Below are 21,753 nucleotides of genomic sequence, written 5' to 3'. Positions count from 1 at the left end.
AATTACGTTTCATCCCCTTTAGTTATTGAAGTCACAGCAACCCCGACATGGTAAACATGTATGCTCTTCTTGGTCCATCGTCTCCACCTCCATCATCCTCCTCCCCTCCAAAAACAAAACCTGGGCAATGCCAAGCAACCCGGGCTGAGGGAACAGACAAGGATCCCAGTGCTCTCTCACCCAGAACCGCATCTAGGAGTGGAGACAAACTTGCTCCCGTGAATTATATAACCACTGCAGCTTCCAGGCAGAGAAGCGGAATTCAGGTTGCCATAGCGTTTTGCTGCTCAAAGGTAGAGCTCCGGGCCACCCGCTGGTTCTCTCTCCCTCCATCTTTCTCCAGAACCTCTCCCGGGTGGGCACTCCTACTTTTGAGTGTCTGCTCCTTACGTGGAATGAGGGTAGTGGGGAGAGACCAAGGTGCAGAAGGAAAGAATCCAAGTAAGGGAGATGGGCTAAGGAGGGGCTTCGCCTTGTACTAAGGGGAAACCCGGTAAACTATTCCGGATGATCATCATGTGAGTGACTGTTGAACCACAGCACACTGCCGTCGGTAGTAACGGCTGGGACAGCACTACTGAGCTCTCCCCAGGGCTGTTCAGGATGGGGAGGTGGGCAGAGCGGGCAGTCTTGGAGCGCCTGGGGGGAAGTAACCCATCCTCACTCTTTAAAATGCCCCCCTTCTTTTGTGTCTCATTCCCTCCTTCCTATCCACTACTCCATCAGCTAGGAAGGGCACAAGGGAACAGGTGAGCCATGGGGGCCCGGGAGAAATCCACTGATGGAAGCTGCCCCTGTGACCCCAGGGCCCCGGCTCACCCTATTCCCCATCTCCCTTGTTGACAAGATTCTATTCCTCCAAGGGAAGCCAGAATCCCCACACTGCCACCCAAGCTGGAAAGCACAGAGACCCAGGACTGGACCCAGAATCAGTCTCATGGATGCACAGAAACCAGGCAGGCAGGCAGGATGGCCGGCAGCTCCTGACTCTCTGGGGGAATGCTCCTGTCCCCACACAGTCGAGATGGGAGCAAAATCAAGCAGGAGGGTGGACAAAAGCGACCTGGGCACGACTCCTCCCTCCAGCCTGGTCCTCAGCAGGTCCCCCTGGAAGCACCCTGGGAAGCAACAGAAAGCATTCAGGGAAGAGATGGGAGAGGCGGTGTGCAGGCAAGGAGGCTGGGGGGCCTGGGAGAGGCAAGGGAGAGGCTACACCCAAAGGGACAGAGGGAGCCTCCCCAAGAAGAAAGATGCAGCTGGAGGCTGCGAGCCACCCAGCGGGACCACGCCGTCTACAGCCCATCACAGCCTCAGTCGCTGAGCAATGTCGAAAATAATCACTTGTTAATGTGGGGGAGGGGGGAGAAAGTTTCCAGAAAGTGGGGAGTTACCTGGATGCCCTTCCCCATCACCGAGGGGGCCGGTGGCACTAGTGCCAAGGCCGGCGATGCTCAGAACGCCCTGGGCAGTGGTGTGCAGGCGCGTGAGCCGGTCCCACCCTTTCATTATTTCCTTAAAACATGGAAAAGCAAAGCCCACAACGCGTCCGAATTCCAACCGCTGCCATCCTCAGGTGCTAGCCCCAATAAGAAGGCTCGAGGCGTGGGCACACTGGGGGTCAATGGCAGTGCGGAGAGGCGGGTGGGTGTAGGTGAGCTGGGGATGAGGAGGGAAAGGGGGTCGGCAGGCGGAGGGGGAGGCGCGCGGAGCCACACATCTGCACCCCCCGCCCCCACCCGCCACCCGCCACCCGCCACCTGGAACGGCCGCCAGGGCAGGGGGCGCAGGGGAGCGAGCGGCAGCCCGGCAGCCTGGCAGCCTTGGACGCTGGGGGGCGGCGGGGGGCGCGGCGCCGGCCTGGCGTGAGGTGCGTGCGCGCGCCCCCCAGCCGCGCCCGGAACGGCCAAGGGACCCCGGGGCTCGGCAGCGCCCGCGCCCCCTCCCCCACGCGCCGCCGGCCGGGCAGCGGGGCTAGCACGACCGACGCGAGGCGGCGAGGCAGCGGCGGCCACTTGGGGAACTTTTCCCCCCTCGCCCGCAATTTCATAGGAAACACATGCTCCGGAGGCGCCGGGGCCGGGGGAGGGGCGGGGATTTTCCGCTCCGGCTCGCGCGGCTGTTCGGGCCCCGGGTCCCGCCGGGCTCCCCGCCGCCCGGCGCCCCTCGCGGCCGCAGCCCCGGGGCCATTCGGCAGCGCGCCGGGCGGGCGGGTGGAGACGGCGGCGAGAGCGGGCTGGAGCCCCGGCTGGGCGGCGGGGTCCAGCCTTACCTTGGTGGTTTTCCTCAGGAATGTACATCCTCGTATTCTCATTGACCATGGACCAAAAAATTGTGTCAAAAGGAGAAGCAGCCACAAAGGGGAAGAAAGCGGGTCTGGATTAATCCCTCCTCCGAGGTCGGCGGCTTTCGTGCAGAACGCGAGGAAGCCGTGGATCTGCAGCAGCTCTTCCTCCCTTCGGATGATTACCTGATGCCCATTATTGCATCAAACACCAAAAACTGCTCCTTTCCACTACTGCCGCCTCTAGTGAGCTTGCAATGCATCCTCGGTACATCCGGGCCCCTTCCAAGAATTGAGCACCGCACCTCTGGCGGCCACACCGTTTGAAAAAACAGAGCGAGGCGGCGCAAAGGAGGGGCGAGGGCGCGCGAGGGACCCCGGGGCGGGCGGCGCGGGGTCCGCCCGGGCCAGCAGCGGGCTCCGACGTCTCGGCCGGCTCGCGGCGAGACCCCCCCGAGGCCGCGGCTCGGCTGCCTTCTGTCAAAAAGAGCCGCCAACTCCTGAGGCGAGGAGGCAGGAGGAGCCGCCACCGCTCCGGGCCGCGCCGCGCCGCGCGCCGTTCTGGCAGGGAGCAGCTTCTGCAGAGGCAGGGAGAGGGAGACACCGGCGGCGGGCGGGCGGGCGCGAGAGAGCGAGCGAGAGCGCCGCGCTCCCTCCCTCCCGCCCAGCCCGGCCCCGCCGCCGCCGCCCGCCCCTGCCCGCGCCCGCCCGCGGGAGGCAGACGCGCTGAACGCTTCCAGATGTGGCCTCGGCGGCGGCGGCGCGCAAGCAGCCGGGCGCACGGCGCGGGGCGCACGGCGGCGGACTTGAGCCCGAAGTTGAGCACCGGCTCTGCGCCCGCGGCTGCGCCGCCGGAGAGAGCCCTCTGCGCCCACCGGACGGCGAGGGGCGCAGGTCCCCGGGAGGCGCGCCGGGAAGGCCGGGGCACGGGCACGCCCCCCTTGCGCCCCGCCGCGCCGGCCCGTGGCCCCTCGGGGCCCGCCCGGAGCCTCGGGGCCCAGGCGCGTCCCTGCGGGGCCGGCCACGCGGGGAAGGCCTCTGTGCGTGGAATTCCAAGAAGGGGGACTACAATTTGCCCGACTGCCAGAGTCTCTTTGCAGATCGGGCCACGGAACAAAACGGCAAAATGAGCCGTGATTCCGCGATTCTGTTTGATCAACTATAATCAGAGCGGTTGTAGAAGTGACAGCGGCGAGGCTGGGAAGAGAGGAGGCGGAGCCGCGCAGGCGAGGCAGCGGTGCCCAGATGGCGGAACGCACTGGCAGACCCAGGTTTGCTCATTCCTGGGAGGCGGCCGAGCACGTGTTCTGCGAGCATAGCCTTACCTACTTCCCTGAATTATTTCTGCCGCGCCGGCAGGAATCCATCAAGCACCCCTCCTCCCCAGAGAAGCAAACGCTTCCCTCCATCCATCCTTGGCTGTATCCACAGCAAGTTCCACGGCACCCCCTGCAGGCCCGGGCTCTCCAGCGGTGGGGCTTCCGGAGCCCTTTCAGATGGGCCTCTAGCCCCCCATTGGGGAAAACCTCCACCTGCCTGCCTTTACAGCCCACATCCACTCCCATTCCCTGGGTGAGCCTATCCACTCCCCGGTAAGCCAGTGCAGCATCAAGTGTGTCCAGGCCTTTCCTCTGATTTCAAGACTACAGACAACCGGACAACGCCACCGCAGTGTCCTATAGAGCAACCCAAAGTATCTAAATACTGAATTTTTAACGTTCCTTAGAAAACCTGCCCATCAAGGAGCCAGCGCTGTGGTGTAGCGGGTAAAACTGTCACCTATAGTGCCAGCATTCCATATGGGCGCCGGTTCTAGTACCGGCTGCTCCTCTTCCCATCCAGCTCTCTGCTATGGCCTGGGAAAGCAGTAGAAGTGCTTGGGCCCCTGCACCCGCGTAGGAAACTCCTGGCTCCTGGCTTTGGTACTGTCACCACCTGGGCCTGCGTTGCTGCAGTAGTTGGTCTCCCAGTCTACCCTCCCCCTCCCTACTCTCAGTACACTGGGAGCAATCCACGCAAAAGGTCAGGTCACAGCACTCCTCTGTCAGCACCCACCTGTGGCTCCTCATTCCTCTTAGAAAGAGACAAGGACCTTTCCTCAATCAGCAAGGGGTGGGGAACGTCTGGCTCACCAGCCCCAGAAAGCAGGCAAAAGCATTTGGTCCGGCCCTGCCAAGGCAACTGCAGGAAGGACTTGAGATTCAGTGTATCCACAGCAGGCGGATTTTTAAGTTGATAATTTTGTATGGCCCACGAATGATGCTGTAACTATCCAGATGGCTCATGGTGGAAGAGAGATTCCCCACCCCTGACCTCATGGCCAGGTACAGGTGCTCCAACTACACTATTCCTTGCTGGTCCCTGACACTGGGGGGAATGAGAGCCCCAAGCACACACACCCCTTGAGCCCTTTGTTCCAGTTCTCTCCAACGTCCCAAATACTCCTTCCTCAGATATCCACTTGGCAAATTCCAGGCTCCCCTTCTGAATGGGGCTCTCCCTGACTTCACCCCAGCTTAGTGCTGTGATGTGCCCATCCCCATCAACACTTTCAGGCTCCCCTTACTCTTTTTTTTAAAGATTGATTCATTTATTTAAAAGCCAGAATTAGAGAGATGGAGAGAGACAGAGAGCTTCCATCAACTGGTTCATATCCAGATGGCCGCAATGGCCGGAGCTGAGCTGGCAGAAGCCAGAAACCAGAAGCATCATTCATGTCTCCCAGGTGGGTGGCAGGGGCCCTGGCACTTGGGCAGTTTTTGGCTGCTTTTCCTAGGCCGTTAGCAGGTAGCTGGATCTAAAGAGGAACAGCTCGGACTGGAACTGGTGACTTACTCGCTATGCAACAACACACGCCCTTCCTTACTCTACTTTTTATGGTATTTAATCCTTGACTAACATACTATATAGTTTACTTACGCATTGATTATATTGCCTATTATCTGTAACCACCACTAAATTGTAAATCCCATGAGGGCAAGCACTTTGCTCACCAGTACTAGAGCAATGTCTGTCAGATGGTAAATACATGTTGAATGAATGAATAAATTAATGTCTGATGGCTTCAGGACGGCTGCAATTCATTGTATCAAAATACTTCCCTCTGTCCCCTGGTTAATACCTGAAACTTCAGCATTAACGCTTCACTCCTTTGTCTAACACAAGTGCTAGGGCAGCCACTGCTTGGAATATCAGCATCCTTTATCAACGTGCGTGGAGTCCTGGCTCTGCCCTGGTTCCCAGCTTCCTGTTAATATACACCCTGGGAGGCAACGGATGATGGATCAAGTATCTGAGTCTCTGTCATCCACCTGGGAGACCTGGATTGAGTTCCTGGCTCTCAGCTTTGGCCTGGCCCAGTCCCATCTGTTGCAAGCATTTAGGATGTGAACCAGTGGATAAGATAATGTGTGTGTGTGTGTATGTGTGTGTACATTTCAAATAAATAATTTTTAAAAAAAATAGTAAGAATAGAGCCTGGTTGTTTCACTTCCAATCCAACTTCCTGAAAGAGCAGCAGATGATAGTTCATGTACGTGGGCCCTTGCCACACAAGTGGGGAGATCCAGATGGAACTCCTGACTCCTGGCTGCAGCCTGGCCCAGGTCTGGCTGTGGTGGCCTTTTGGAGAGTGAACCAGGGGAAGATAACTGTCTCTATCTCTCTTTTTTTCCTTCCCTCCCTCCCTTTCAAAGAAAAAAAAATCTTTAAAGTAATAATAATAATAATAATGTAAGTGCTCCTGGGAGAGGTATTAAGGTTTACTGGGCATCTTCATTGTAATGTGAATATTGATTGGGGCTGACGCTGTGGCACAGCGGGTTAAAGCCCTGGCCTGAAGCGCCAGCATCCCATACGGGCGCCGGTTCTGGTCCCGGCTGCTCCTCTTCTGATCCAGTTCTCTGCTAAGGCCTGGGAAAGCAGTAGAAGATGGCCCAAGTCCTTGGGCCCCTGCACCCACATGGGAGACCAGGAGGAAGCTCCTGGCTCCTGGCTTCGGATCAGCACAGCTCCGGCTGTTGCGGCCATCTGGGGAGTGAACCAGCAGATGGAAGACCTCTCTGTTTCTTCCTCTCTCTGTGACTCTTTCAAATAAATAAAAAATAAATCTTAAAAAAAAAGTAATGTGAATAATGCTCTATATTTTGTCATTTATAAGAAAAATCTGGCCTCTTTGCCAGTCTGGTGTATTCCTACTCAAATTTCAACTAATTGGGAAGATAAGAAGTGACATCATTCCAACTATTTCCCATTTGCTTTAGGATGCATTAACAGCTGACACTGTCAAATGCTGTGTGACAGTTGTAACTATAGGTGTTGCATTGGCATTTTCTCATTTAGTCTGCATTGCAATCCTGTAAGATTATTCCCATTCTATGGATGTGGAAGCTGAGACTTTAGTTGTTTATCCTGGGTCACCCTGCTGGCAAACTGTGGAGTCTGAACTCAGCTCAAGAGTATCTGAGGGCCGGTGCCGCAGCTCACTAGGTTAATCCTCCACCTGCGGTGCCGGCACCCCATATGGGCTCCGGGTTCTAGTCCCACTTGCTCCTCTTCCAGTCCAGCTGTCTGCTGTGGCCCGAGAGGGCAGTGGAGGATGGCCCAGGTGCTTGGGTCCCCGCACCAACATGGGAGACCAGGAGGAAGCACCTGGCTCCTGGCTTCAGATCGGCGCAGCGTCAGCCATGGCGGCCATTTGGGAGTGAACCAACGAACCTTTCTCTCTGTCTCTCTCTCTCACCGTCTAACTCTGCCTGTCAAATACAAAAAAAAAAAAAAAGAGTATCTGAGATCAAACTGATGCTTGTGGCCGGCACCGCGGCTCACTAGGCTAATCCTCCGCCTTGTGGCGCCGGCACACGGGTTCTAGTCCTGGTCAGGGCGCCGGATTCTGTCCCGGTTGCCCCTCTTCCAGGCCAGCTCTCTGCTATGGCCAGGGAGGGCAGTGGAGAATGGCCCAAGTGCTTGGGCCCTGCACCCCATGGGAGACCAGGAGAAGCACCTGGCTCCTGCCTTCAGATCAGCGCAGTGCGCCAGCCGCAGCGGCCATTGGAGGGTGAACCAACGGCAAAGGAAGACCTGTCTCTCTGTCTCTCTCTCTCACTGTCCACTCTGCCTGTCAAAAAAATAAAAAAAAAATTTTTTTTTAAAAACTGATGCTTGTACTATGATCCTACTCTTAGGGCTGAGGAGAGGAACAGTTCATAATGACTGCAAAAATGTGATGCAGACAATTTGCCAAGAACCAGGAAATTGAGAACAGAGTATATGTGTGTTAGGGGGTCACATGATGGATTTATAGCCCCGCTTTGTGAAGGTAGGCACTGTATAAATCTAGCAAGTACTTATTACCTTCATGCTTCTTTAGTTTCATTTTTCACTTCTCTTTTCAGCTGTGAAATGTGTTCTTTCCAGAAAAATTCCTTAACACTTGGGCTTGCACTGCACACCCATGTCCCACCTTGCTGCTTTGGAACACAGCCCCGGAATAGCCCCTTCTGCAGTGACGAGTTCTCACAGCGACCGCAGAGACCACTCTGAATTCTGATTTGGGGATTTGGGGAGTGGTGGGAGCAGAGGGAGTCTTTCTCTTCCATTGAATGGTTTGATTGATTCCCTGGCTAAAGGCGGGTGCTGCTCTTCTCTCCCCAAATCCTTCATTTGTGCCTCGCTTGGTAAACTTGCATGTGGGTGCTTCTCTCCCCTCCCCCACGACACTATGGAGGTCTTGAGAAAGATTTGTGTTCATTCTTCTTTGTGTGTAACATAATGCTTTGGACACTTGGACACTCAATGGATATTTAGTGCAGGATTTACATGGAAAAGATTTCTTAATGTGACCACAAATATTTCTTTTGGAAGCAATTAAGAGTGCACTGAATTTGTTAATTACGGTGTATTTGTAAGAGTGGAAATAATCTAAATATTCTGACTGAGATAGGACAGAAACAGAACCCAAATCAGTGTATTATGTCATGGACTATTTATCCTTGGCTACTGAAATGCATCAGCAGTCTGCTTTGCCCTTTTTATTTAAGGATAATATTGGGCACTACATTTACTTCAAAAAGTTTGTGGGGAAAAAACTGAATGGAAAGGTAAGTATATTTTGGCATAAAAAAAAGCTTTTGAAATCCATGCATAGATTTTTCATAGTGTGTTCCTCATGAACTTTTTGAAGGCAACTCGTATGTATGTATTTCAAATTTTTTTGTACCAAAATAAACTTTTCATTGCATTTTTGTCAAACTGTTTGAAGTACCCTCGTAGTTTGCAATCAGTGTATTAGTCTTGCTCAATACCATGGCAACATTTCATAATACCATCTATGTTTCCATCATAGACCTAAGGTGTCTCTTCCCTTCCTCTCTCTCTCTCTGCCCACCTCAACAGTAACTCAGCAATAAATGCCACCATCCATCTGCAAAAATTACCTGTCCTGGGTCTCAAGTCCAAATCAGTTTTAATCAGTTAAAATGCTGGTTAAGAAATAACATCGAGGCATCTTCTCAGAACAGCCTTATGAAGGGAGTGCAAAGCTACTACAAACACTTTATAAAGGGGATGGTGCTGTGGCAGAGCCCGTAAAGCCACCGCCTGCAGTGCCAGCATCCCATGTGGGTGCCAGTTCGAGTCCTGGCTGCTCTACTTCCGATCCAGCTCTCTGCTGTGGCCTGGGAAAGCAGCAGAGGAGATGGTCCAAGTCCTTGAACCCCTGTACCTACATGGAAGACCCAGAGGAGGCTCCTGGCTCCTGGCTTCGGATCAGCTCAGCTCCGGCCTTGGCAGCCATTTGGAGAGTGAACCAGCAGATGGAAGACTTCTTTCTCTCTCTCTCCCTACCTCTGCCTCTCTGTAACTCTGCCTTTCAAATAAATAAATAAATCTTTAAAGAGGAAAAAAAAGTTTGTGAAGGGGCAGGAGTGTGGCCTCGTGGGTTAGACACCCACGTTCCACACTGGAGTGCCTGGGTTTGATACCCAACTCCTGACCCCAGTTTTCTGCTAATGCAGACCGTGGGAGGCAGCAGCGATTTGGCTCAATTAATTGTGTTCCTACCACCCATGTAGGAGACCTGGACTGAGTTCTGAGCGCCCAGGTTTAGCCTCAGGAGCCTCAGATCCAGCCCAGTCTAGCCCTAGTTGTACACGTGTGAGAACCAGCAGATTGCGCTCGCTCGCTCTCTCTCTCTCTTCCTCTTCAACTGAAAAAAAAAAAGTTCTTGGAAACTAAAATTAATAAATGAGCTTATTTTGATGTAAGAAAAATTTGAAGTATATATATATGAGGTGATCTTCCAAAACCTCATAGAAATTCATATTATGAGAAAACAACGCAAGGACTTTGCATTTTTGCATCCAAATACACTTATCTTTTAATTCCCTTTTCTATGAATTTTTGGAAGTACCCTCACCTATTACAGATAAGGAAACATTGTCCCTGTTTTCACAACCCTAAACATTGGGAAACTTGGGGTATGGACCCCCACACTCTGCCTTGACAGTCTGTTCTCTTAACCACTGCACAAATAAACCAGGGTGCATGCACAGAAGGAGACCCTACACAGAGGTGAACAACATCAAGGAAGGCTAGTAGTGACATGGGAAAAGACAATTTCCACTAAGATACAAAATGTTATATATATATATATGATATGATTCCATTTTTCTTTTAAAGACAAGTGTATGTTTGAACTAGGAAAAAGACTAAAAAGGTGTTCACCCGATAATGTTGACAACAGCTTCCTTTGGGAAGTGAACCTACAAATCAATTTTTCTTCCTCTTTTTCCCTTTGTGCCCAACGGTTCAGATAGCTAAGTTGCCAAATGGGTTTTTCCTCTAGCCAGGGATGATATTGCTAATGAATCTCTCTGGAATAACTCTTCCATCATAGACCTAAGCTGTCTCTTCCCTTCCTCTCTCTCTCTCTCTGCCCACCTCAACAGTAACTCAGCAATAAATGCCACCATCCATCTGCAAAAATTACCTGTCCTGGGTCTCCAGTCCGAATGCACTGCATCCTCCTCATTGTATTTCAAGCTGGTTAAAGTGCCAGCCACTCTGTGCTGTTGATAGAGAGCTAGGAGCACCAAGGTGATAGGTACATTTGAATAGTGACCTTCTGGGATTTCACAGGATTGCTCCTGTATAGAGAGGTGGTATTTCAAATCCCAGGTGAGAAGTGACTGGCAAACCAAGAGTAGGAAGAGAGAAGTCAGAAGGTCCAGCTTAAATATGCCTTTTAATCAGTTACTTACTCTATCTCTACACAGGACCATTCCCTCTCAGAGACCTGAGACTGGAACATCAGTGCAGTGCTTTTGCATTGGGTCAATGCAACCATGCTAGAACCATGGTTCCACTGAGCTCCCTGTGTGGTTCCAGGATAAGGTTGTCCACAACAGGTATTTGTGGAGCCATCACTTTCATGCTTTCATGGTCTATGCATGCCTACAGGGGCTGCTTCGGGTTGCACACACTGTAACCCATCTGCTGGCTTATCCTGTTGGTGACAGTTGGGCTCACAGCTCCTCCAGCTCCTGTCTGATCTCCTCCTTTAATTACTCCAAGTCCTGGGCAAAGCGTATGTCCAGCTCTGTGGTAAAGGGTCCCAGCTTCATGTGTCAGAGTCCAGGTCATTAGTGGAGAGACACAAATAAGGCTTCTGTTTGTCCTTGTGGGCTCCCCTTGGCCTTACTGTAGCCTGTATTACATCGGCTTTTCTTTCCACACGCTGGCACTGTTGATCTACAGCAACTTCAGATCCATCAAAAGATGCAGAGGCACCAGCCTTCCGGTGTTCCTCAGTAGCAAGTCTGGCCCTCCATCGAGTCCCTTATCCATGTCACTTACAGTGGTTGCACTTCCATGGTCAACTCTGACATATCAGTGTCACCTTTTTACAGGCTACTTGCTTAGATGTTTTTATTAGGAAGAAAATATAGTTGTTCTCAATGTGTATTTGTTGGGTTCATATACTGATTATCGTCATTTAATAACACTTAGGATAGTCACTGTGAACACAGCTAAGAACTGTCTATGGAGACAGACCAGGCATAGAAACAAGCTCTCCCTGTTATAAGCCATGAGAACATTATGACTAACATTACCTCCCAACCCCCAGTTTCTACAAAATGGAGCTAAAAAGATTACTTATCTACTCGGGATTGTTGTGAGAATTAAATGATATAATCCAGGTAGCATACATGGCATACACAATGTGCTCATTTAATGTGAGCTATTATCATCCTTCATCCCCACAAGAAAGATTCAGTCAGTATCACTATGCACCCTGAATTCACCATAGACCTGCCAAAGAGTCTAACTCCCATTTCACTGGTGTAAATCAGTAGCCAAGAGATTAACTTCTTGCCCAAGATGGCTGGGTCAATAAATGAGAGAACTGGATTTAAATCCATGTCCATACAAATCCAGAGCTGTGCACAACTCACTACGACACAAGACATCTGAGGTGGGGTGAGCATTTGGCACAGTAGTTAAGATACTCCTTGAGATGCCTACATCCGATATTAAACTGCTTGTTTGGGTCCCAGCTACTCCACTTCCAATATAGCTTCCTGCTAATGTGCACTCTTGGAGGTAGCATGTTGTGGGTCAAATAGCTGGGTCTGTGCTGTCTATATAGTAGACCTGGATTGAGTTCCAAGCTCCATGCTTCAGCTTGGTCCAGCCCTGGCTGTTGTGGACACTTGGGGAGTGTGTCAGTAGATGGAAGATCTCTCTCTCTCCCTCTCTCTTGCTCTCTCTCTCTCTCTCTTTCTCCCTCAGAAGGCTCTTCAGAAAGTCCCCCCAAACTCAGGACTGAGAGAGTAAACAAGGATGCAGAGTGGCCCTTTTCCTTCTTTGGAAGGACCCATCGTAACACCAGTGGCTTCAGAGACAATGCCAATATTTATGAGCCTCTTCTGGCAACATTCTACCTTACACCACATCTACATCTTGCCTCTTAGTCTATGTGTTAAGAAATCATAGGAGGGGCCAGCACTGTGGCATAGCAGATAAAGCCGCTACTGCAGTGCCAGCATCCCATATGGGTGCTGGTTCAAGTCCCAGCTGCTCCACTCCAGCTCTCTGCTATGCCCTGGGAAAGCAGTAGAAGATAGCCTAAGTCCTTGGGCCCCTGCACCCATGTGGGAAGACCTGGAGGAAGCTCCTGGCTGCTGGCTTCGGATTGGTGCAGCTTCAGCCGTTGCAGCCAACTGGGGCGTGAACCAGCAGATTCAAGACCTCTCTCTCTCTCTCTCTCTCTCTCTCTGCCTCTCCTCTCTCTGTGTAATTCTTTCAAATAAATAAATAAATATTTAAAAAAAAAGAAGAAGAAGCAGCAGTCACAAGACAGATGGGATCCTGCTAACCCACCATCTTTATCCACTGCACTTATGGAAAATTGTCCTAGTAGCTCAGCCCCAGTTTTGGTCCCAAGGGGAAGCCAGAATGTTGGGAGTGTGGGGGGAATGTAATCCTCATTCTTTAGCAGCCTAAACTGCTAAGATAACAACATTGTGGATGGCTACTATTGTGATTGTCAGCAATACTTAATCCCAAAGAGAGAATGTAGCACGATGGAGGCCAGCCTGCTCCTGGAGGCTGACTCCCTTGGTGGGAGAATCTGCGTGCCATGTGTAATTCCACGTCCAGTACTCTCTTGCTAACACACTAGCCTGTGCCCCTGTTTGGTCATTTGCAAAACGGGGACATGTTACCTCATGTCCTGTGGCTCTTGGCAAAGAGACATCAAGTGAAGAGCTAAATCATCACCATGGCAACATTCATTACTTCTGAGGAGCTGAGAACATTCATTTCACATGGGCACCTGCTGACCCCCAGAAGGAACTACTCTGTCAAGGTTCAGACCTGGACCAATCTTGTGTCCACGTCTCAAAATTTTATTATTTATTGATTTATTCTATTTTATTTGAAAGAGAGAGATGTAAACAGAAATCTTTTATCCACCAGTTCTTACCCCAAGTGCCTACAACAGCCAATGCTAAGCCAGGCCAAAGCCAGAAGCCCAGAACTCAATCTAGGTCTCCCACATGGATGGCAGGAATCCATCACCTACTGCCTCCCAGGGTACACTTTATCTGGAAGATGAAATTGGACTTGGAGCTTGGACTCGAATCCAGGCATTTGGATGTGAGGTGAGGGCATCCCAAGTGGCATCTTAACCACTGCACCAAACACCTTCCCTTTGTGTCCATTTTTTTAGTTGTTCCGAGGTCATCACAGAGCGAAAGCTATTCCCGCATGCCTTCATTCTTAGGGCTGCCTTCACAAATTACCAAGAAAGCAGCAGAAATGTATTCCCTCACAGTCCTGGGGGCTGGAAGTCCTAAACCCTGCAGGATCACACTCCCTTTAGGGGTCACAGGGAAGAATCTGTTCTTTACCTCTCCCCACTTTCGGTGGCTGATGGCAACCCTTATCTGGTGGCCACACTGCTGCAACTGCTATCTCTGGGGTCACATTGCTCCACCCCTGGCTGTCAAATCTCCTGCTCACTCTGACAAGGACCCTTGGCACTGGACTGAGGACTCACCTGCTAATTCAGAATGATGCCGTTGCCTCAAGGTCCTTAAGTTAATTACATCTACAGAGACCTTTTTTTTCCAAATAAGTCAACAATCACACATCGTGGGAATTAGCACATAGACAAGTATTCCGGGGGGCACTATTCAGCCCTCTACATTGCCCTAACTTACACTCAAATCCCTTCACCCATCTTCATTTGAATCACAAGCCCAGCACTTACCAGTTCCTAAATAGTTACCAACGACTTTATCTCTCTCTGAGGCTCCATTCCTTCATTTATAAAGTAGAAAATGTGACCATATGTTAAGATTTAAATGATCAATAAGCCCAGCGTAATTGCTGGACTGTATGAGTAGAAGGGACTCCTTTCCCTTGATGTTCAGGCTCACACACACAACTCTTCCTGGTAAATATTATCCTCAGTTTTTTAAAAAAATATTTATTTGAAAGGCAGAGTTACAGGGCCAGAGCTGTGGCATAGTGAGTGAAGCTGCCGCCTGCAGTGCCAGCATCCCATATGCGTGCCGGTTCATATGTTGGCTGCTCCTCTTCTGATCCAGCTCTCTACTATGGCCTGGGAAAGCAGTGGAGGATGGCTCAAGTCCTTGGGCCCCTGCACCCACATGGGAGACCTGGAGGAGGCTCCTGGCTCCTGGCTTCAAATTGGCCCAGCTCCAGGCACTGGGGAGTGAACCTCCACCCTTCTTTGAACACATTGTAAGTTTTCCATCATCTTCAAAACACAGGCTTGAGATCAAACACCTTTATCTGACCATCAGTTATGAACTTTCTTGTTGATACAACTCTTGATGATTTTACTTTCTTTCAGGATTTCAGCTTTCTGTCTGGCTCTTCTCCCTCTTACTCATGCATAAATAAATGATGGCAGAGTTCATATCTGTGCTCCAGATAACTTTTTCCTGAATGGTCACTTTGCATGCATCCCTCTTAGAATCCCAGGGCATTCATTTCCAGCTTGCTTCCCTGCAATGTCAGAAATTACCCCAGTGTGGAGCTCTGTAGCCTTGATCATTCTTGGTTCCTAATCTGACAGAGGTCAGGTGACCCTTTGCCTAATAAGAAATTTGGAGGGGCCGGCGCTGTGGTGTAGCAAGTAAAGCAGCTGTCCGCAGTGCTGGCATCCCATATGGGCACCGATTTGAGTCCCGGCTACTCCACTTCCTATCCAGCTCTCTGCTATGGCCCGAGATAGCAGTACACAATGGCTCAAGTCCTTGAGCCCCTGCACCCACAGGGGAGACCTGGAAGAAGCTCCTGGCTCCTGGCTTCAGATCAGCACAGCTCCGGCCATTGCGGCCAATTGGGGAGTGAACCAACGGATGGAAGACCTCTCTCTCTCTCTCGCTCTCTCTCTCTCTCTCTCTCTCTGCCTTTCCTTCTCTGTGTGTAACTCTGACTTTCAAATAAATAAATCTTAAAAAAAAAAATTGGAGCTCGGCTACCTCATTAGACAAAAAATGGATATTTGGTCCATAAGCTGTGTTTTTTGAAGATGAACCTCTGATAGTTTCCAGGTATCTTTTGTAAAGATACTGTTGGATCAGCCTGCAGCAGTCCCTATATCAAATCTAAAAGACTATAGGCTATACTGATAGCGATAATTCTAAAGATTTACAGTCTCAGAACATTAAATCCAAATGCCTTTCAATCATTAACATTTGGTACTAATTTACCCTATATTCTAGGTTGTTGGATAGGTCCTTTTCCAAGTCTCAGAGCAGGGCTTTAGGGCAGGGGCGGGGGAGTGGGGAGTGGATAAGTTATAATTAGTCATCATCACCGCCCTCACAGTGAGGTCTATGCTCCATGATAAGTATAGATAAATGTTCAGACAAAGTAAAGTCAAGGGGATGCCCACAAAAGGGATAACCTTATTAATGGTGACTATCATTAAATTGTCACGTGACTCCAACTCAGTGGCTAGGTAAAGCCTGGCAGAACCAGGAACTTAGCATAGTTTGCAGGCTACTTCCAACCACCCTTTCATATGCCCCCACAGAAGTAGAAATCCCTGTGAGAGACAGCTGAGGTGGAAATCCTACTCAAAAGGCAGGTTTTGTTCTTCCAAAGTTTACCACTTTTTGCCTTTATCCATAGTAAGTTCAAATCTTCTATCCTTTGCATGCTTATTCTTGCTATGTAATCATTTTTCAGTAAATATAAACTTATTATTATTAATCACAAGCTTTGACAATTATTCCCTCCCCTCCAAAAAACAATAGAAAAATGCTGTTTGATAAAGCACCACCCATATCAACTCTTACTACAGTTTAGATAGCAAGAACATTCTCTTTTCCTCTCTTTGGGGGCACATGTAAGAGTGTATTTCTTAACCACTCTGCATTTAGACCCAGTTATTGGACTAGTTCTGACTAATGAAATGTAAGTAGAGTGGCACATGTCACTTTCAAATTGAAGTGATGAAAGACCCATTGTAATTTTTTGGCCTCTCTCTTCTTTGCTCATAATCCAGAGTGTACACCTAGAAGATGGAGATGAGTCTGTCAGCCTGGACCCTTGAGAGTCTCAGTGAAGTAGGACCTCCCACCAACCCTTTCTGTACATAGACTATGATCAAGAAATAAACTTTAATTATACTCAGCCCCAAGAGTTTAAAAGTCATTACCAAGATATAAGGCTGACTATGCTGACAGTGGTATAAATCAGCAACTCTGTGTGTGCGACTCATGTGTAACGAGGGATTTGCCAAGTTCTGTTGAATTGAATCAACTTCCATTCCAATCAGCATAATATCTGTCAATGATATGAGTGTCTAAGAGAGCAAGTTGTAACCATGTGATCCTGTGAAGGAATAATATTGAGAGCATTTATAATTTATGTAGCACATAACCACTTTCATTTGTTCTAGATAAAACAGTAACAATATCCATTGCAACTGGTTCTAGAAATGAAATACCCAAAAACACAGTTCTCTCTTAAAACCTGCTGGAAGTGTAGTACACTTATGCCTCCATTTATACTGATCACTTATGCAAATGGTTCTTGTACGGATGTATCAAGTTCATGTCAGCAATTTCCCAAGTGGGCTGGGAAAATATCTGGAGTAGTTTAGGGCATCTTCAAAACCATGTAAGAGTAACCTTACTGGGACGTGAGTGGTTTGATAGAATCTGTTTTCAGAGCTTCAGCTTTCATATGTACTCAATCTTAACACTGGTTGGAGGACAATCTGGCACCCACCTGCCTCACAGGCATCCTTCTCCTATACTTCAGAAGATAGATATATTTGTTACCCATCCTATATCCTCCCATTGCCCCTCTCCCTGTAATGTGAATACCTCTAGGGTACCAAACAAGAATATCTGTAAAATACTATTGTCCAGAAAGCCTCTTCAATCAGATATCATATCCCTTCAAAAATCTTTTGAAAGATGTATTGCCAAAACAATTTTAATTTTATATTAATGATTACTTTTTAAAGCTGATGATGTAATTAAATTGCTTTACTCAATTACACATACATATTTTTATTTTTAAAGATTTATTTGTTCATTTGAAAGGCAGAGTTACAGAAAGAGACAGAGACAGAGGGAAAAAAAAGATCTTCCATGCATTGATTGACTCATTCTCCAAATGGCTGCAAAGGCTGGGGCTGGGCCTATCCAAAGCCAGGAGCCAGGAACTCCAACAGGGTCTCCCATGTGGTGGCAGGGATCCAAATACTTGAGCCATCTTCTGCTGCCTTCCCGAGCACATCAGCAGGGAGCTGGATCAGAAGCAGAGCAGCCAGGGCTCAAACCCATGCTCTGCCCGATGTGGGATGCCAACATCATAGGCAGTAGCTTAACTTACTGCACCACATTCCTATTTTTAAGGATAATTCAATCCAAAAAAAAAAGGTGTAACACAAAGCCATATGGTCCCAGGAAATTTTTTTATATTTAAATTTCAATTTATGTACCTCCTTTTGTTGCAGAGTGGTGTAATAATCTGATCAGTGGAAGACTTTTTTTTTTCTTCAAAGATTTGTTTTGTTTATTTGAACAGCACAGTGACATAGAAAGAGACAAGGAGCCCTAAGGGCTGCAACAGTCGGAACTGAGCCAGACAGAAGCCAGGAGCCCAGAATATTCTACCTGAGTCTCCCATGTAGATGGCGGAGGGGGGGAAGTAACGGAAGACTTTAAAGCATAACAATATACTATATTAGGGTAAAATTTTAGGCGGAAATGGAACATAAATATGTTCCCAAAGAAAAAAAGAAATGATACAAAATCTTGACTGTTAACAGCAGGGCTTTTGTAGATTTTTGAAAAGATAATAGAAGGTATCAAATAGCTTTGGTGTTTATATTTCATTGGAAACTTTTTAAAGAATGATGCAACAATTTCATTTTAAACTGTCAAAATTTACAAAGCACCAGAAATTGCATCGTTTACAACCATTTAAACTTATCGTGGCAATGTGAGCATGCCAACTTGAAACCCTATGATGAAGCAGGCACCTTTTCAGACTCTCCTGGGGGGATCTGCAGGCAAAACAGCGGACAGACGGGGTTCAGCACGGGTCAAGACCTCGGCAGGCTCAGCCCTGCCTCTGAGCAGGTTGCCACTCTCCAGAAAGCAGGCTGAGTCTGGAGACCTCGGCATATAAGCAAATGTTCATGAAGTAAATGAACGTCTCAGGTTTCCTGTCCTCACTGTGTTTTCTTTTTTTTTTTTTTTTTTTTTTTTTTTTTTAAACTTTTATTTAATGAATATAAATTTCCAAAGTACAGCTTATGGATTACAATGGCTTGCCCCCCATAACGTCCCTCCCACCCGCAACCCTCCCCTTTCCCGCTCCCTTTCCCCTTCCATTCACATCAAGATTCATTTTCGATTCTCTTTATATACAGAAGATCAGTTTAGCATACATTAAGTAAAGATTTCAACAGTTTGCTCCCACACAGAAACATAAAGTGAAAAATACTATTTGAGTACTAGTTATAGCATTAAATCTCAATGTACAGCCCACTAAGGACAAAGATCCTACATGAGGAGTAAGTACACAGTGACTCCTGTTGTTGACTTAACAAATTGACACTCTTGTTTATGGCATCAGTAATCACCCTAGGCTCTTGTCATGAGTTTCCAAGGCTATGGAAGCCCCCTGAGTTCACTGACTCTGATAATATTTAGACAAGACCATGGTCAAAGTGGAAGTTCTCTCCTCCCTTCAGAGAAAGGTACCTCCTTCTTTGATGACCCGTTCTTTCCACTGGGATCTCACTCGTGGAGATCTTTCATTTTTTTTTTCCCCAGAGTGTCTTGGCTTTCCATGCCTGAAATACTCTCATGGGCTTTTCAGCTGGATCCACATGCCTTAAGGGCTGATTCTGAGGCCAGAGTGCTGTTTAGGACATCTGCCATTCTATGGGTCTGCTGTGTATCTCACTTCCCATGTTGGATCATTCTCTCCCTTTTTGATTCTATCAGCTAGTATTTGCAGACACTATTCTTGTTTATGTGATCCCTTTGGTTCTTAGTCCTATCATTATGATCAATTGTGCACAGAAATTGATCACTGGGACTAGTGAGATGGCATTGGTACATGCCACCTTGATGGGATTGAATTGGAATCCCCTGGTATGTTTCTAACTCTACCGTTTGAGGTAAGTCAGCTTGAGCATGTCCCGAATTGCACATCTCTTCTAATGAAGAACTGGATTAAGGATTCCTCTGGGTTGCCTTTAGAAATCTCTCTTTTTTTTAAATAATAGGTAACATCCAACAATTTTATGTAGTACAAGCAAGTGGTATTTATCCCACGTAAGCAAGGCTGTCAGCATTTTAAAAAATCAATAAATTGGACATACTACACAAACTGCAAAAATGTTAAATGGTTACATCAACTTTTGTAAAAGATATTTGGCATAAAAAAACTGAGCAAACAAGAAACAGAAGAGAAATTCCTCATCTAGATAAAGAATATCTACCAAAACCAACTTTAATAGTGAAATTGGACAGTTTTCCCTTAAGTTGGGGAAAGGGGGAAGTGTCTTTTTCTCACCACTACTTTTCAATATTATGGTGGAATTACTAGACAGTGCAGTAACACAAAGAAAGGATACAAAATGCATACATATTGGGAAGGAAGACATAAAACTGCTAGCAAATGTCATTATTGCATGTATAGAAAATTCAAAAGTACATCATAAGTACCCCTGGAACAATGTTAGTGTAGCAAAGTGGCGAATTACATGTACAATTTAATTGTTGTTCCATGTATGGGTAAGAGCTAGGATTTGAAATTTAAAAACAAAATTAAGCATCATTTAAAATTGCATCAGGTTAAAAAGCAAATCCCAATCAGTGTCTTTTAACTGGACAGTTCAGGCCATTAACGTTCAATGTGACTAATGAAAAGTGGTAACTTTGCCCTGCCATTTGCCAAAGATAAGTTCTAATATATGCTTTGAATTCCCTGTGATCTTTTGCTGTGAGGTTTCCTTCCTTTATCTTCTTTCATACTGATGACCGTGTTTCTGTGTTTCTGTGTGTAACACATCTTTAAGCACCTGTTGCAGGGCTGGACGAGTGGCGACAAATTCTTTCAATTTCTGTTTGTTATGAAACGTCTTTATTTCACCTTCATTCACAAATGAGAGCTTTGCAGGATATAATATTCTGGGCTGGCAGTTTTTCTCTCTTAGTACCTGGGCTATATCTCGCCATTCCCTTCTAGCTTGTAGAGTTTCTGATGAGAAGTCAGCAGTGAGTCTGATTGGCGATCCTCTGAAAGTAATCTGACGTTTCTCTCTTGCACATTTTAGGATCTTTTCTTTATGTTTCACCGTGGAGAGTTTAATTACAACGTGTCGTGGTGAGGATCTCTTTTGGTCGTGTTTATTAGGGGTTCTGTGAGCTTCCTGTACTAGGATTTCTCTGTCCTTCTCCAAACCTGGGAAATTTTCTGCTAATATCTCACTAAAAAGGCCTTCTAATCCTTTCTCCCTCTCCATGCCTTCAGGAACTCCTAGAACCCGAATGTTGGTTTTTTTAATAGTATCCTGAAGATTCCTGACAATATGTTTTAGATTTCTAATTTCCTCTTCTTTTCTTTGATCTGACTGTATCCTTTCCTGTTCTCTCTCTTCTAAGTCCGATATTCTCTCTTCTGCTTCACCCATTCTGTTTGTAAGGCTCTCTATTGTGTTTTTCATTTGATCTATTGAATTCTTCACTTCAGTCACTATCACAGTTTCCTGTTGTACTAATTGTTTCGTTTCATTTTGATTCCTCCTTAATATTTCATTTTCACGAGAGAGATTTTCTATCTTGTCCATTAAGGCTTTATGTAGTTCAAGAATTTGTTTTTGAGAACTTCTTAATGTTCTTATCAATTTTTTGAGATCTGCTTCTTGCATTTCTTCTATGTCATCATCTTCATAATCTTGAATTGGGGTGTCTTTTTCATTTGAGGGCGTCATGGTGACTTCCTTGTTTTTATTACCTCGGTTTTTGCATTTGTTATTTGGCATATTGGAGATATTTGGTTTCTTCACTGTGGTGCTTTTTCTTGTTATACTATGACTCTAGATTAAGTGGACTATCTGTTTTTGATGGAGCCTTAGGGCTTGAGATGGGTGTGGCCTGAGAGCTCTGTTTGGTGTCCCAAAGGTGACACTCCCAGGTTAGGAGTGGTAAATCTCTCTTTCTCTCTCTTTCTTTTTTTGATTCAAAAGGGAAGTAATTCCGCACAGCTGAACGAAGTTGGAGGTAGTTAGCAGGCAAATGATATACCCACAGGAGCCAGAGATCGGAAGCTCTTTCCCAAGGACCACACAGGGAATCTGTTTGGCCCTCAGAGTGGGTTCAAATTCTCCTTCAGTCTCCCACTGGGTTGCCAAAGTTACGGAATTGTAGCGTCTCTGGAGAGTACTCAGGTGAATTCCG

General features: G+C 47.6%; 1 protein-coding gene across 30 annotated transcripts in view; it reads right to left on the bottom strand.

Moving 5' to 3' along the window:
• The window catches only part of CACNA1C (calcium voltage-gated channel subunit alpha1 C), a 739,977-nt gene that overhangs the window by 631,090 nt on the left and 87,134 nt on the right, over positions 1-21,753 (bottom strand). For 16 of the 30 annotated variants that reach the window (XM_051849918.2, XM_051849924.2, XM_051849922.2 and 13 more), the window contains exon 1: positions 2,270-2,613. In XM_051849918.2, coding sequence (XP_051705878.1) covers positions 2,270-2,318 — 49 coding nt within the window. In that variant the 5' untranslated portion in view covers positions 2,319-2,613. 30 annotated transcript variants of the gene reach the window in all.

This window comes from Oryctolagus cuniculus, chromosome 9, assembly GCF_964237555.1.
Source record: "Oryctolagus cuniculus chromosome 9, mOryCun1.1, whole genome shotgun sequence".
Classification (NCBI taxonomy): domain Eukaryota; kingdom Metazoa; phylum Chordata; class Mammalia; order Lagomorpha; family Leporidae; genus Oryctolagus; species Oryctolagus cuniculus.
This window is presented reverse-complemented; position numbering and strand designations above follow the sequence as displayed.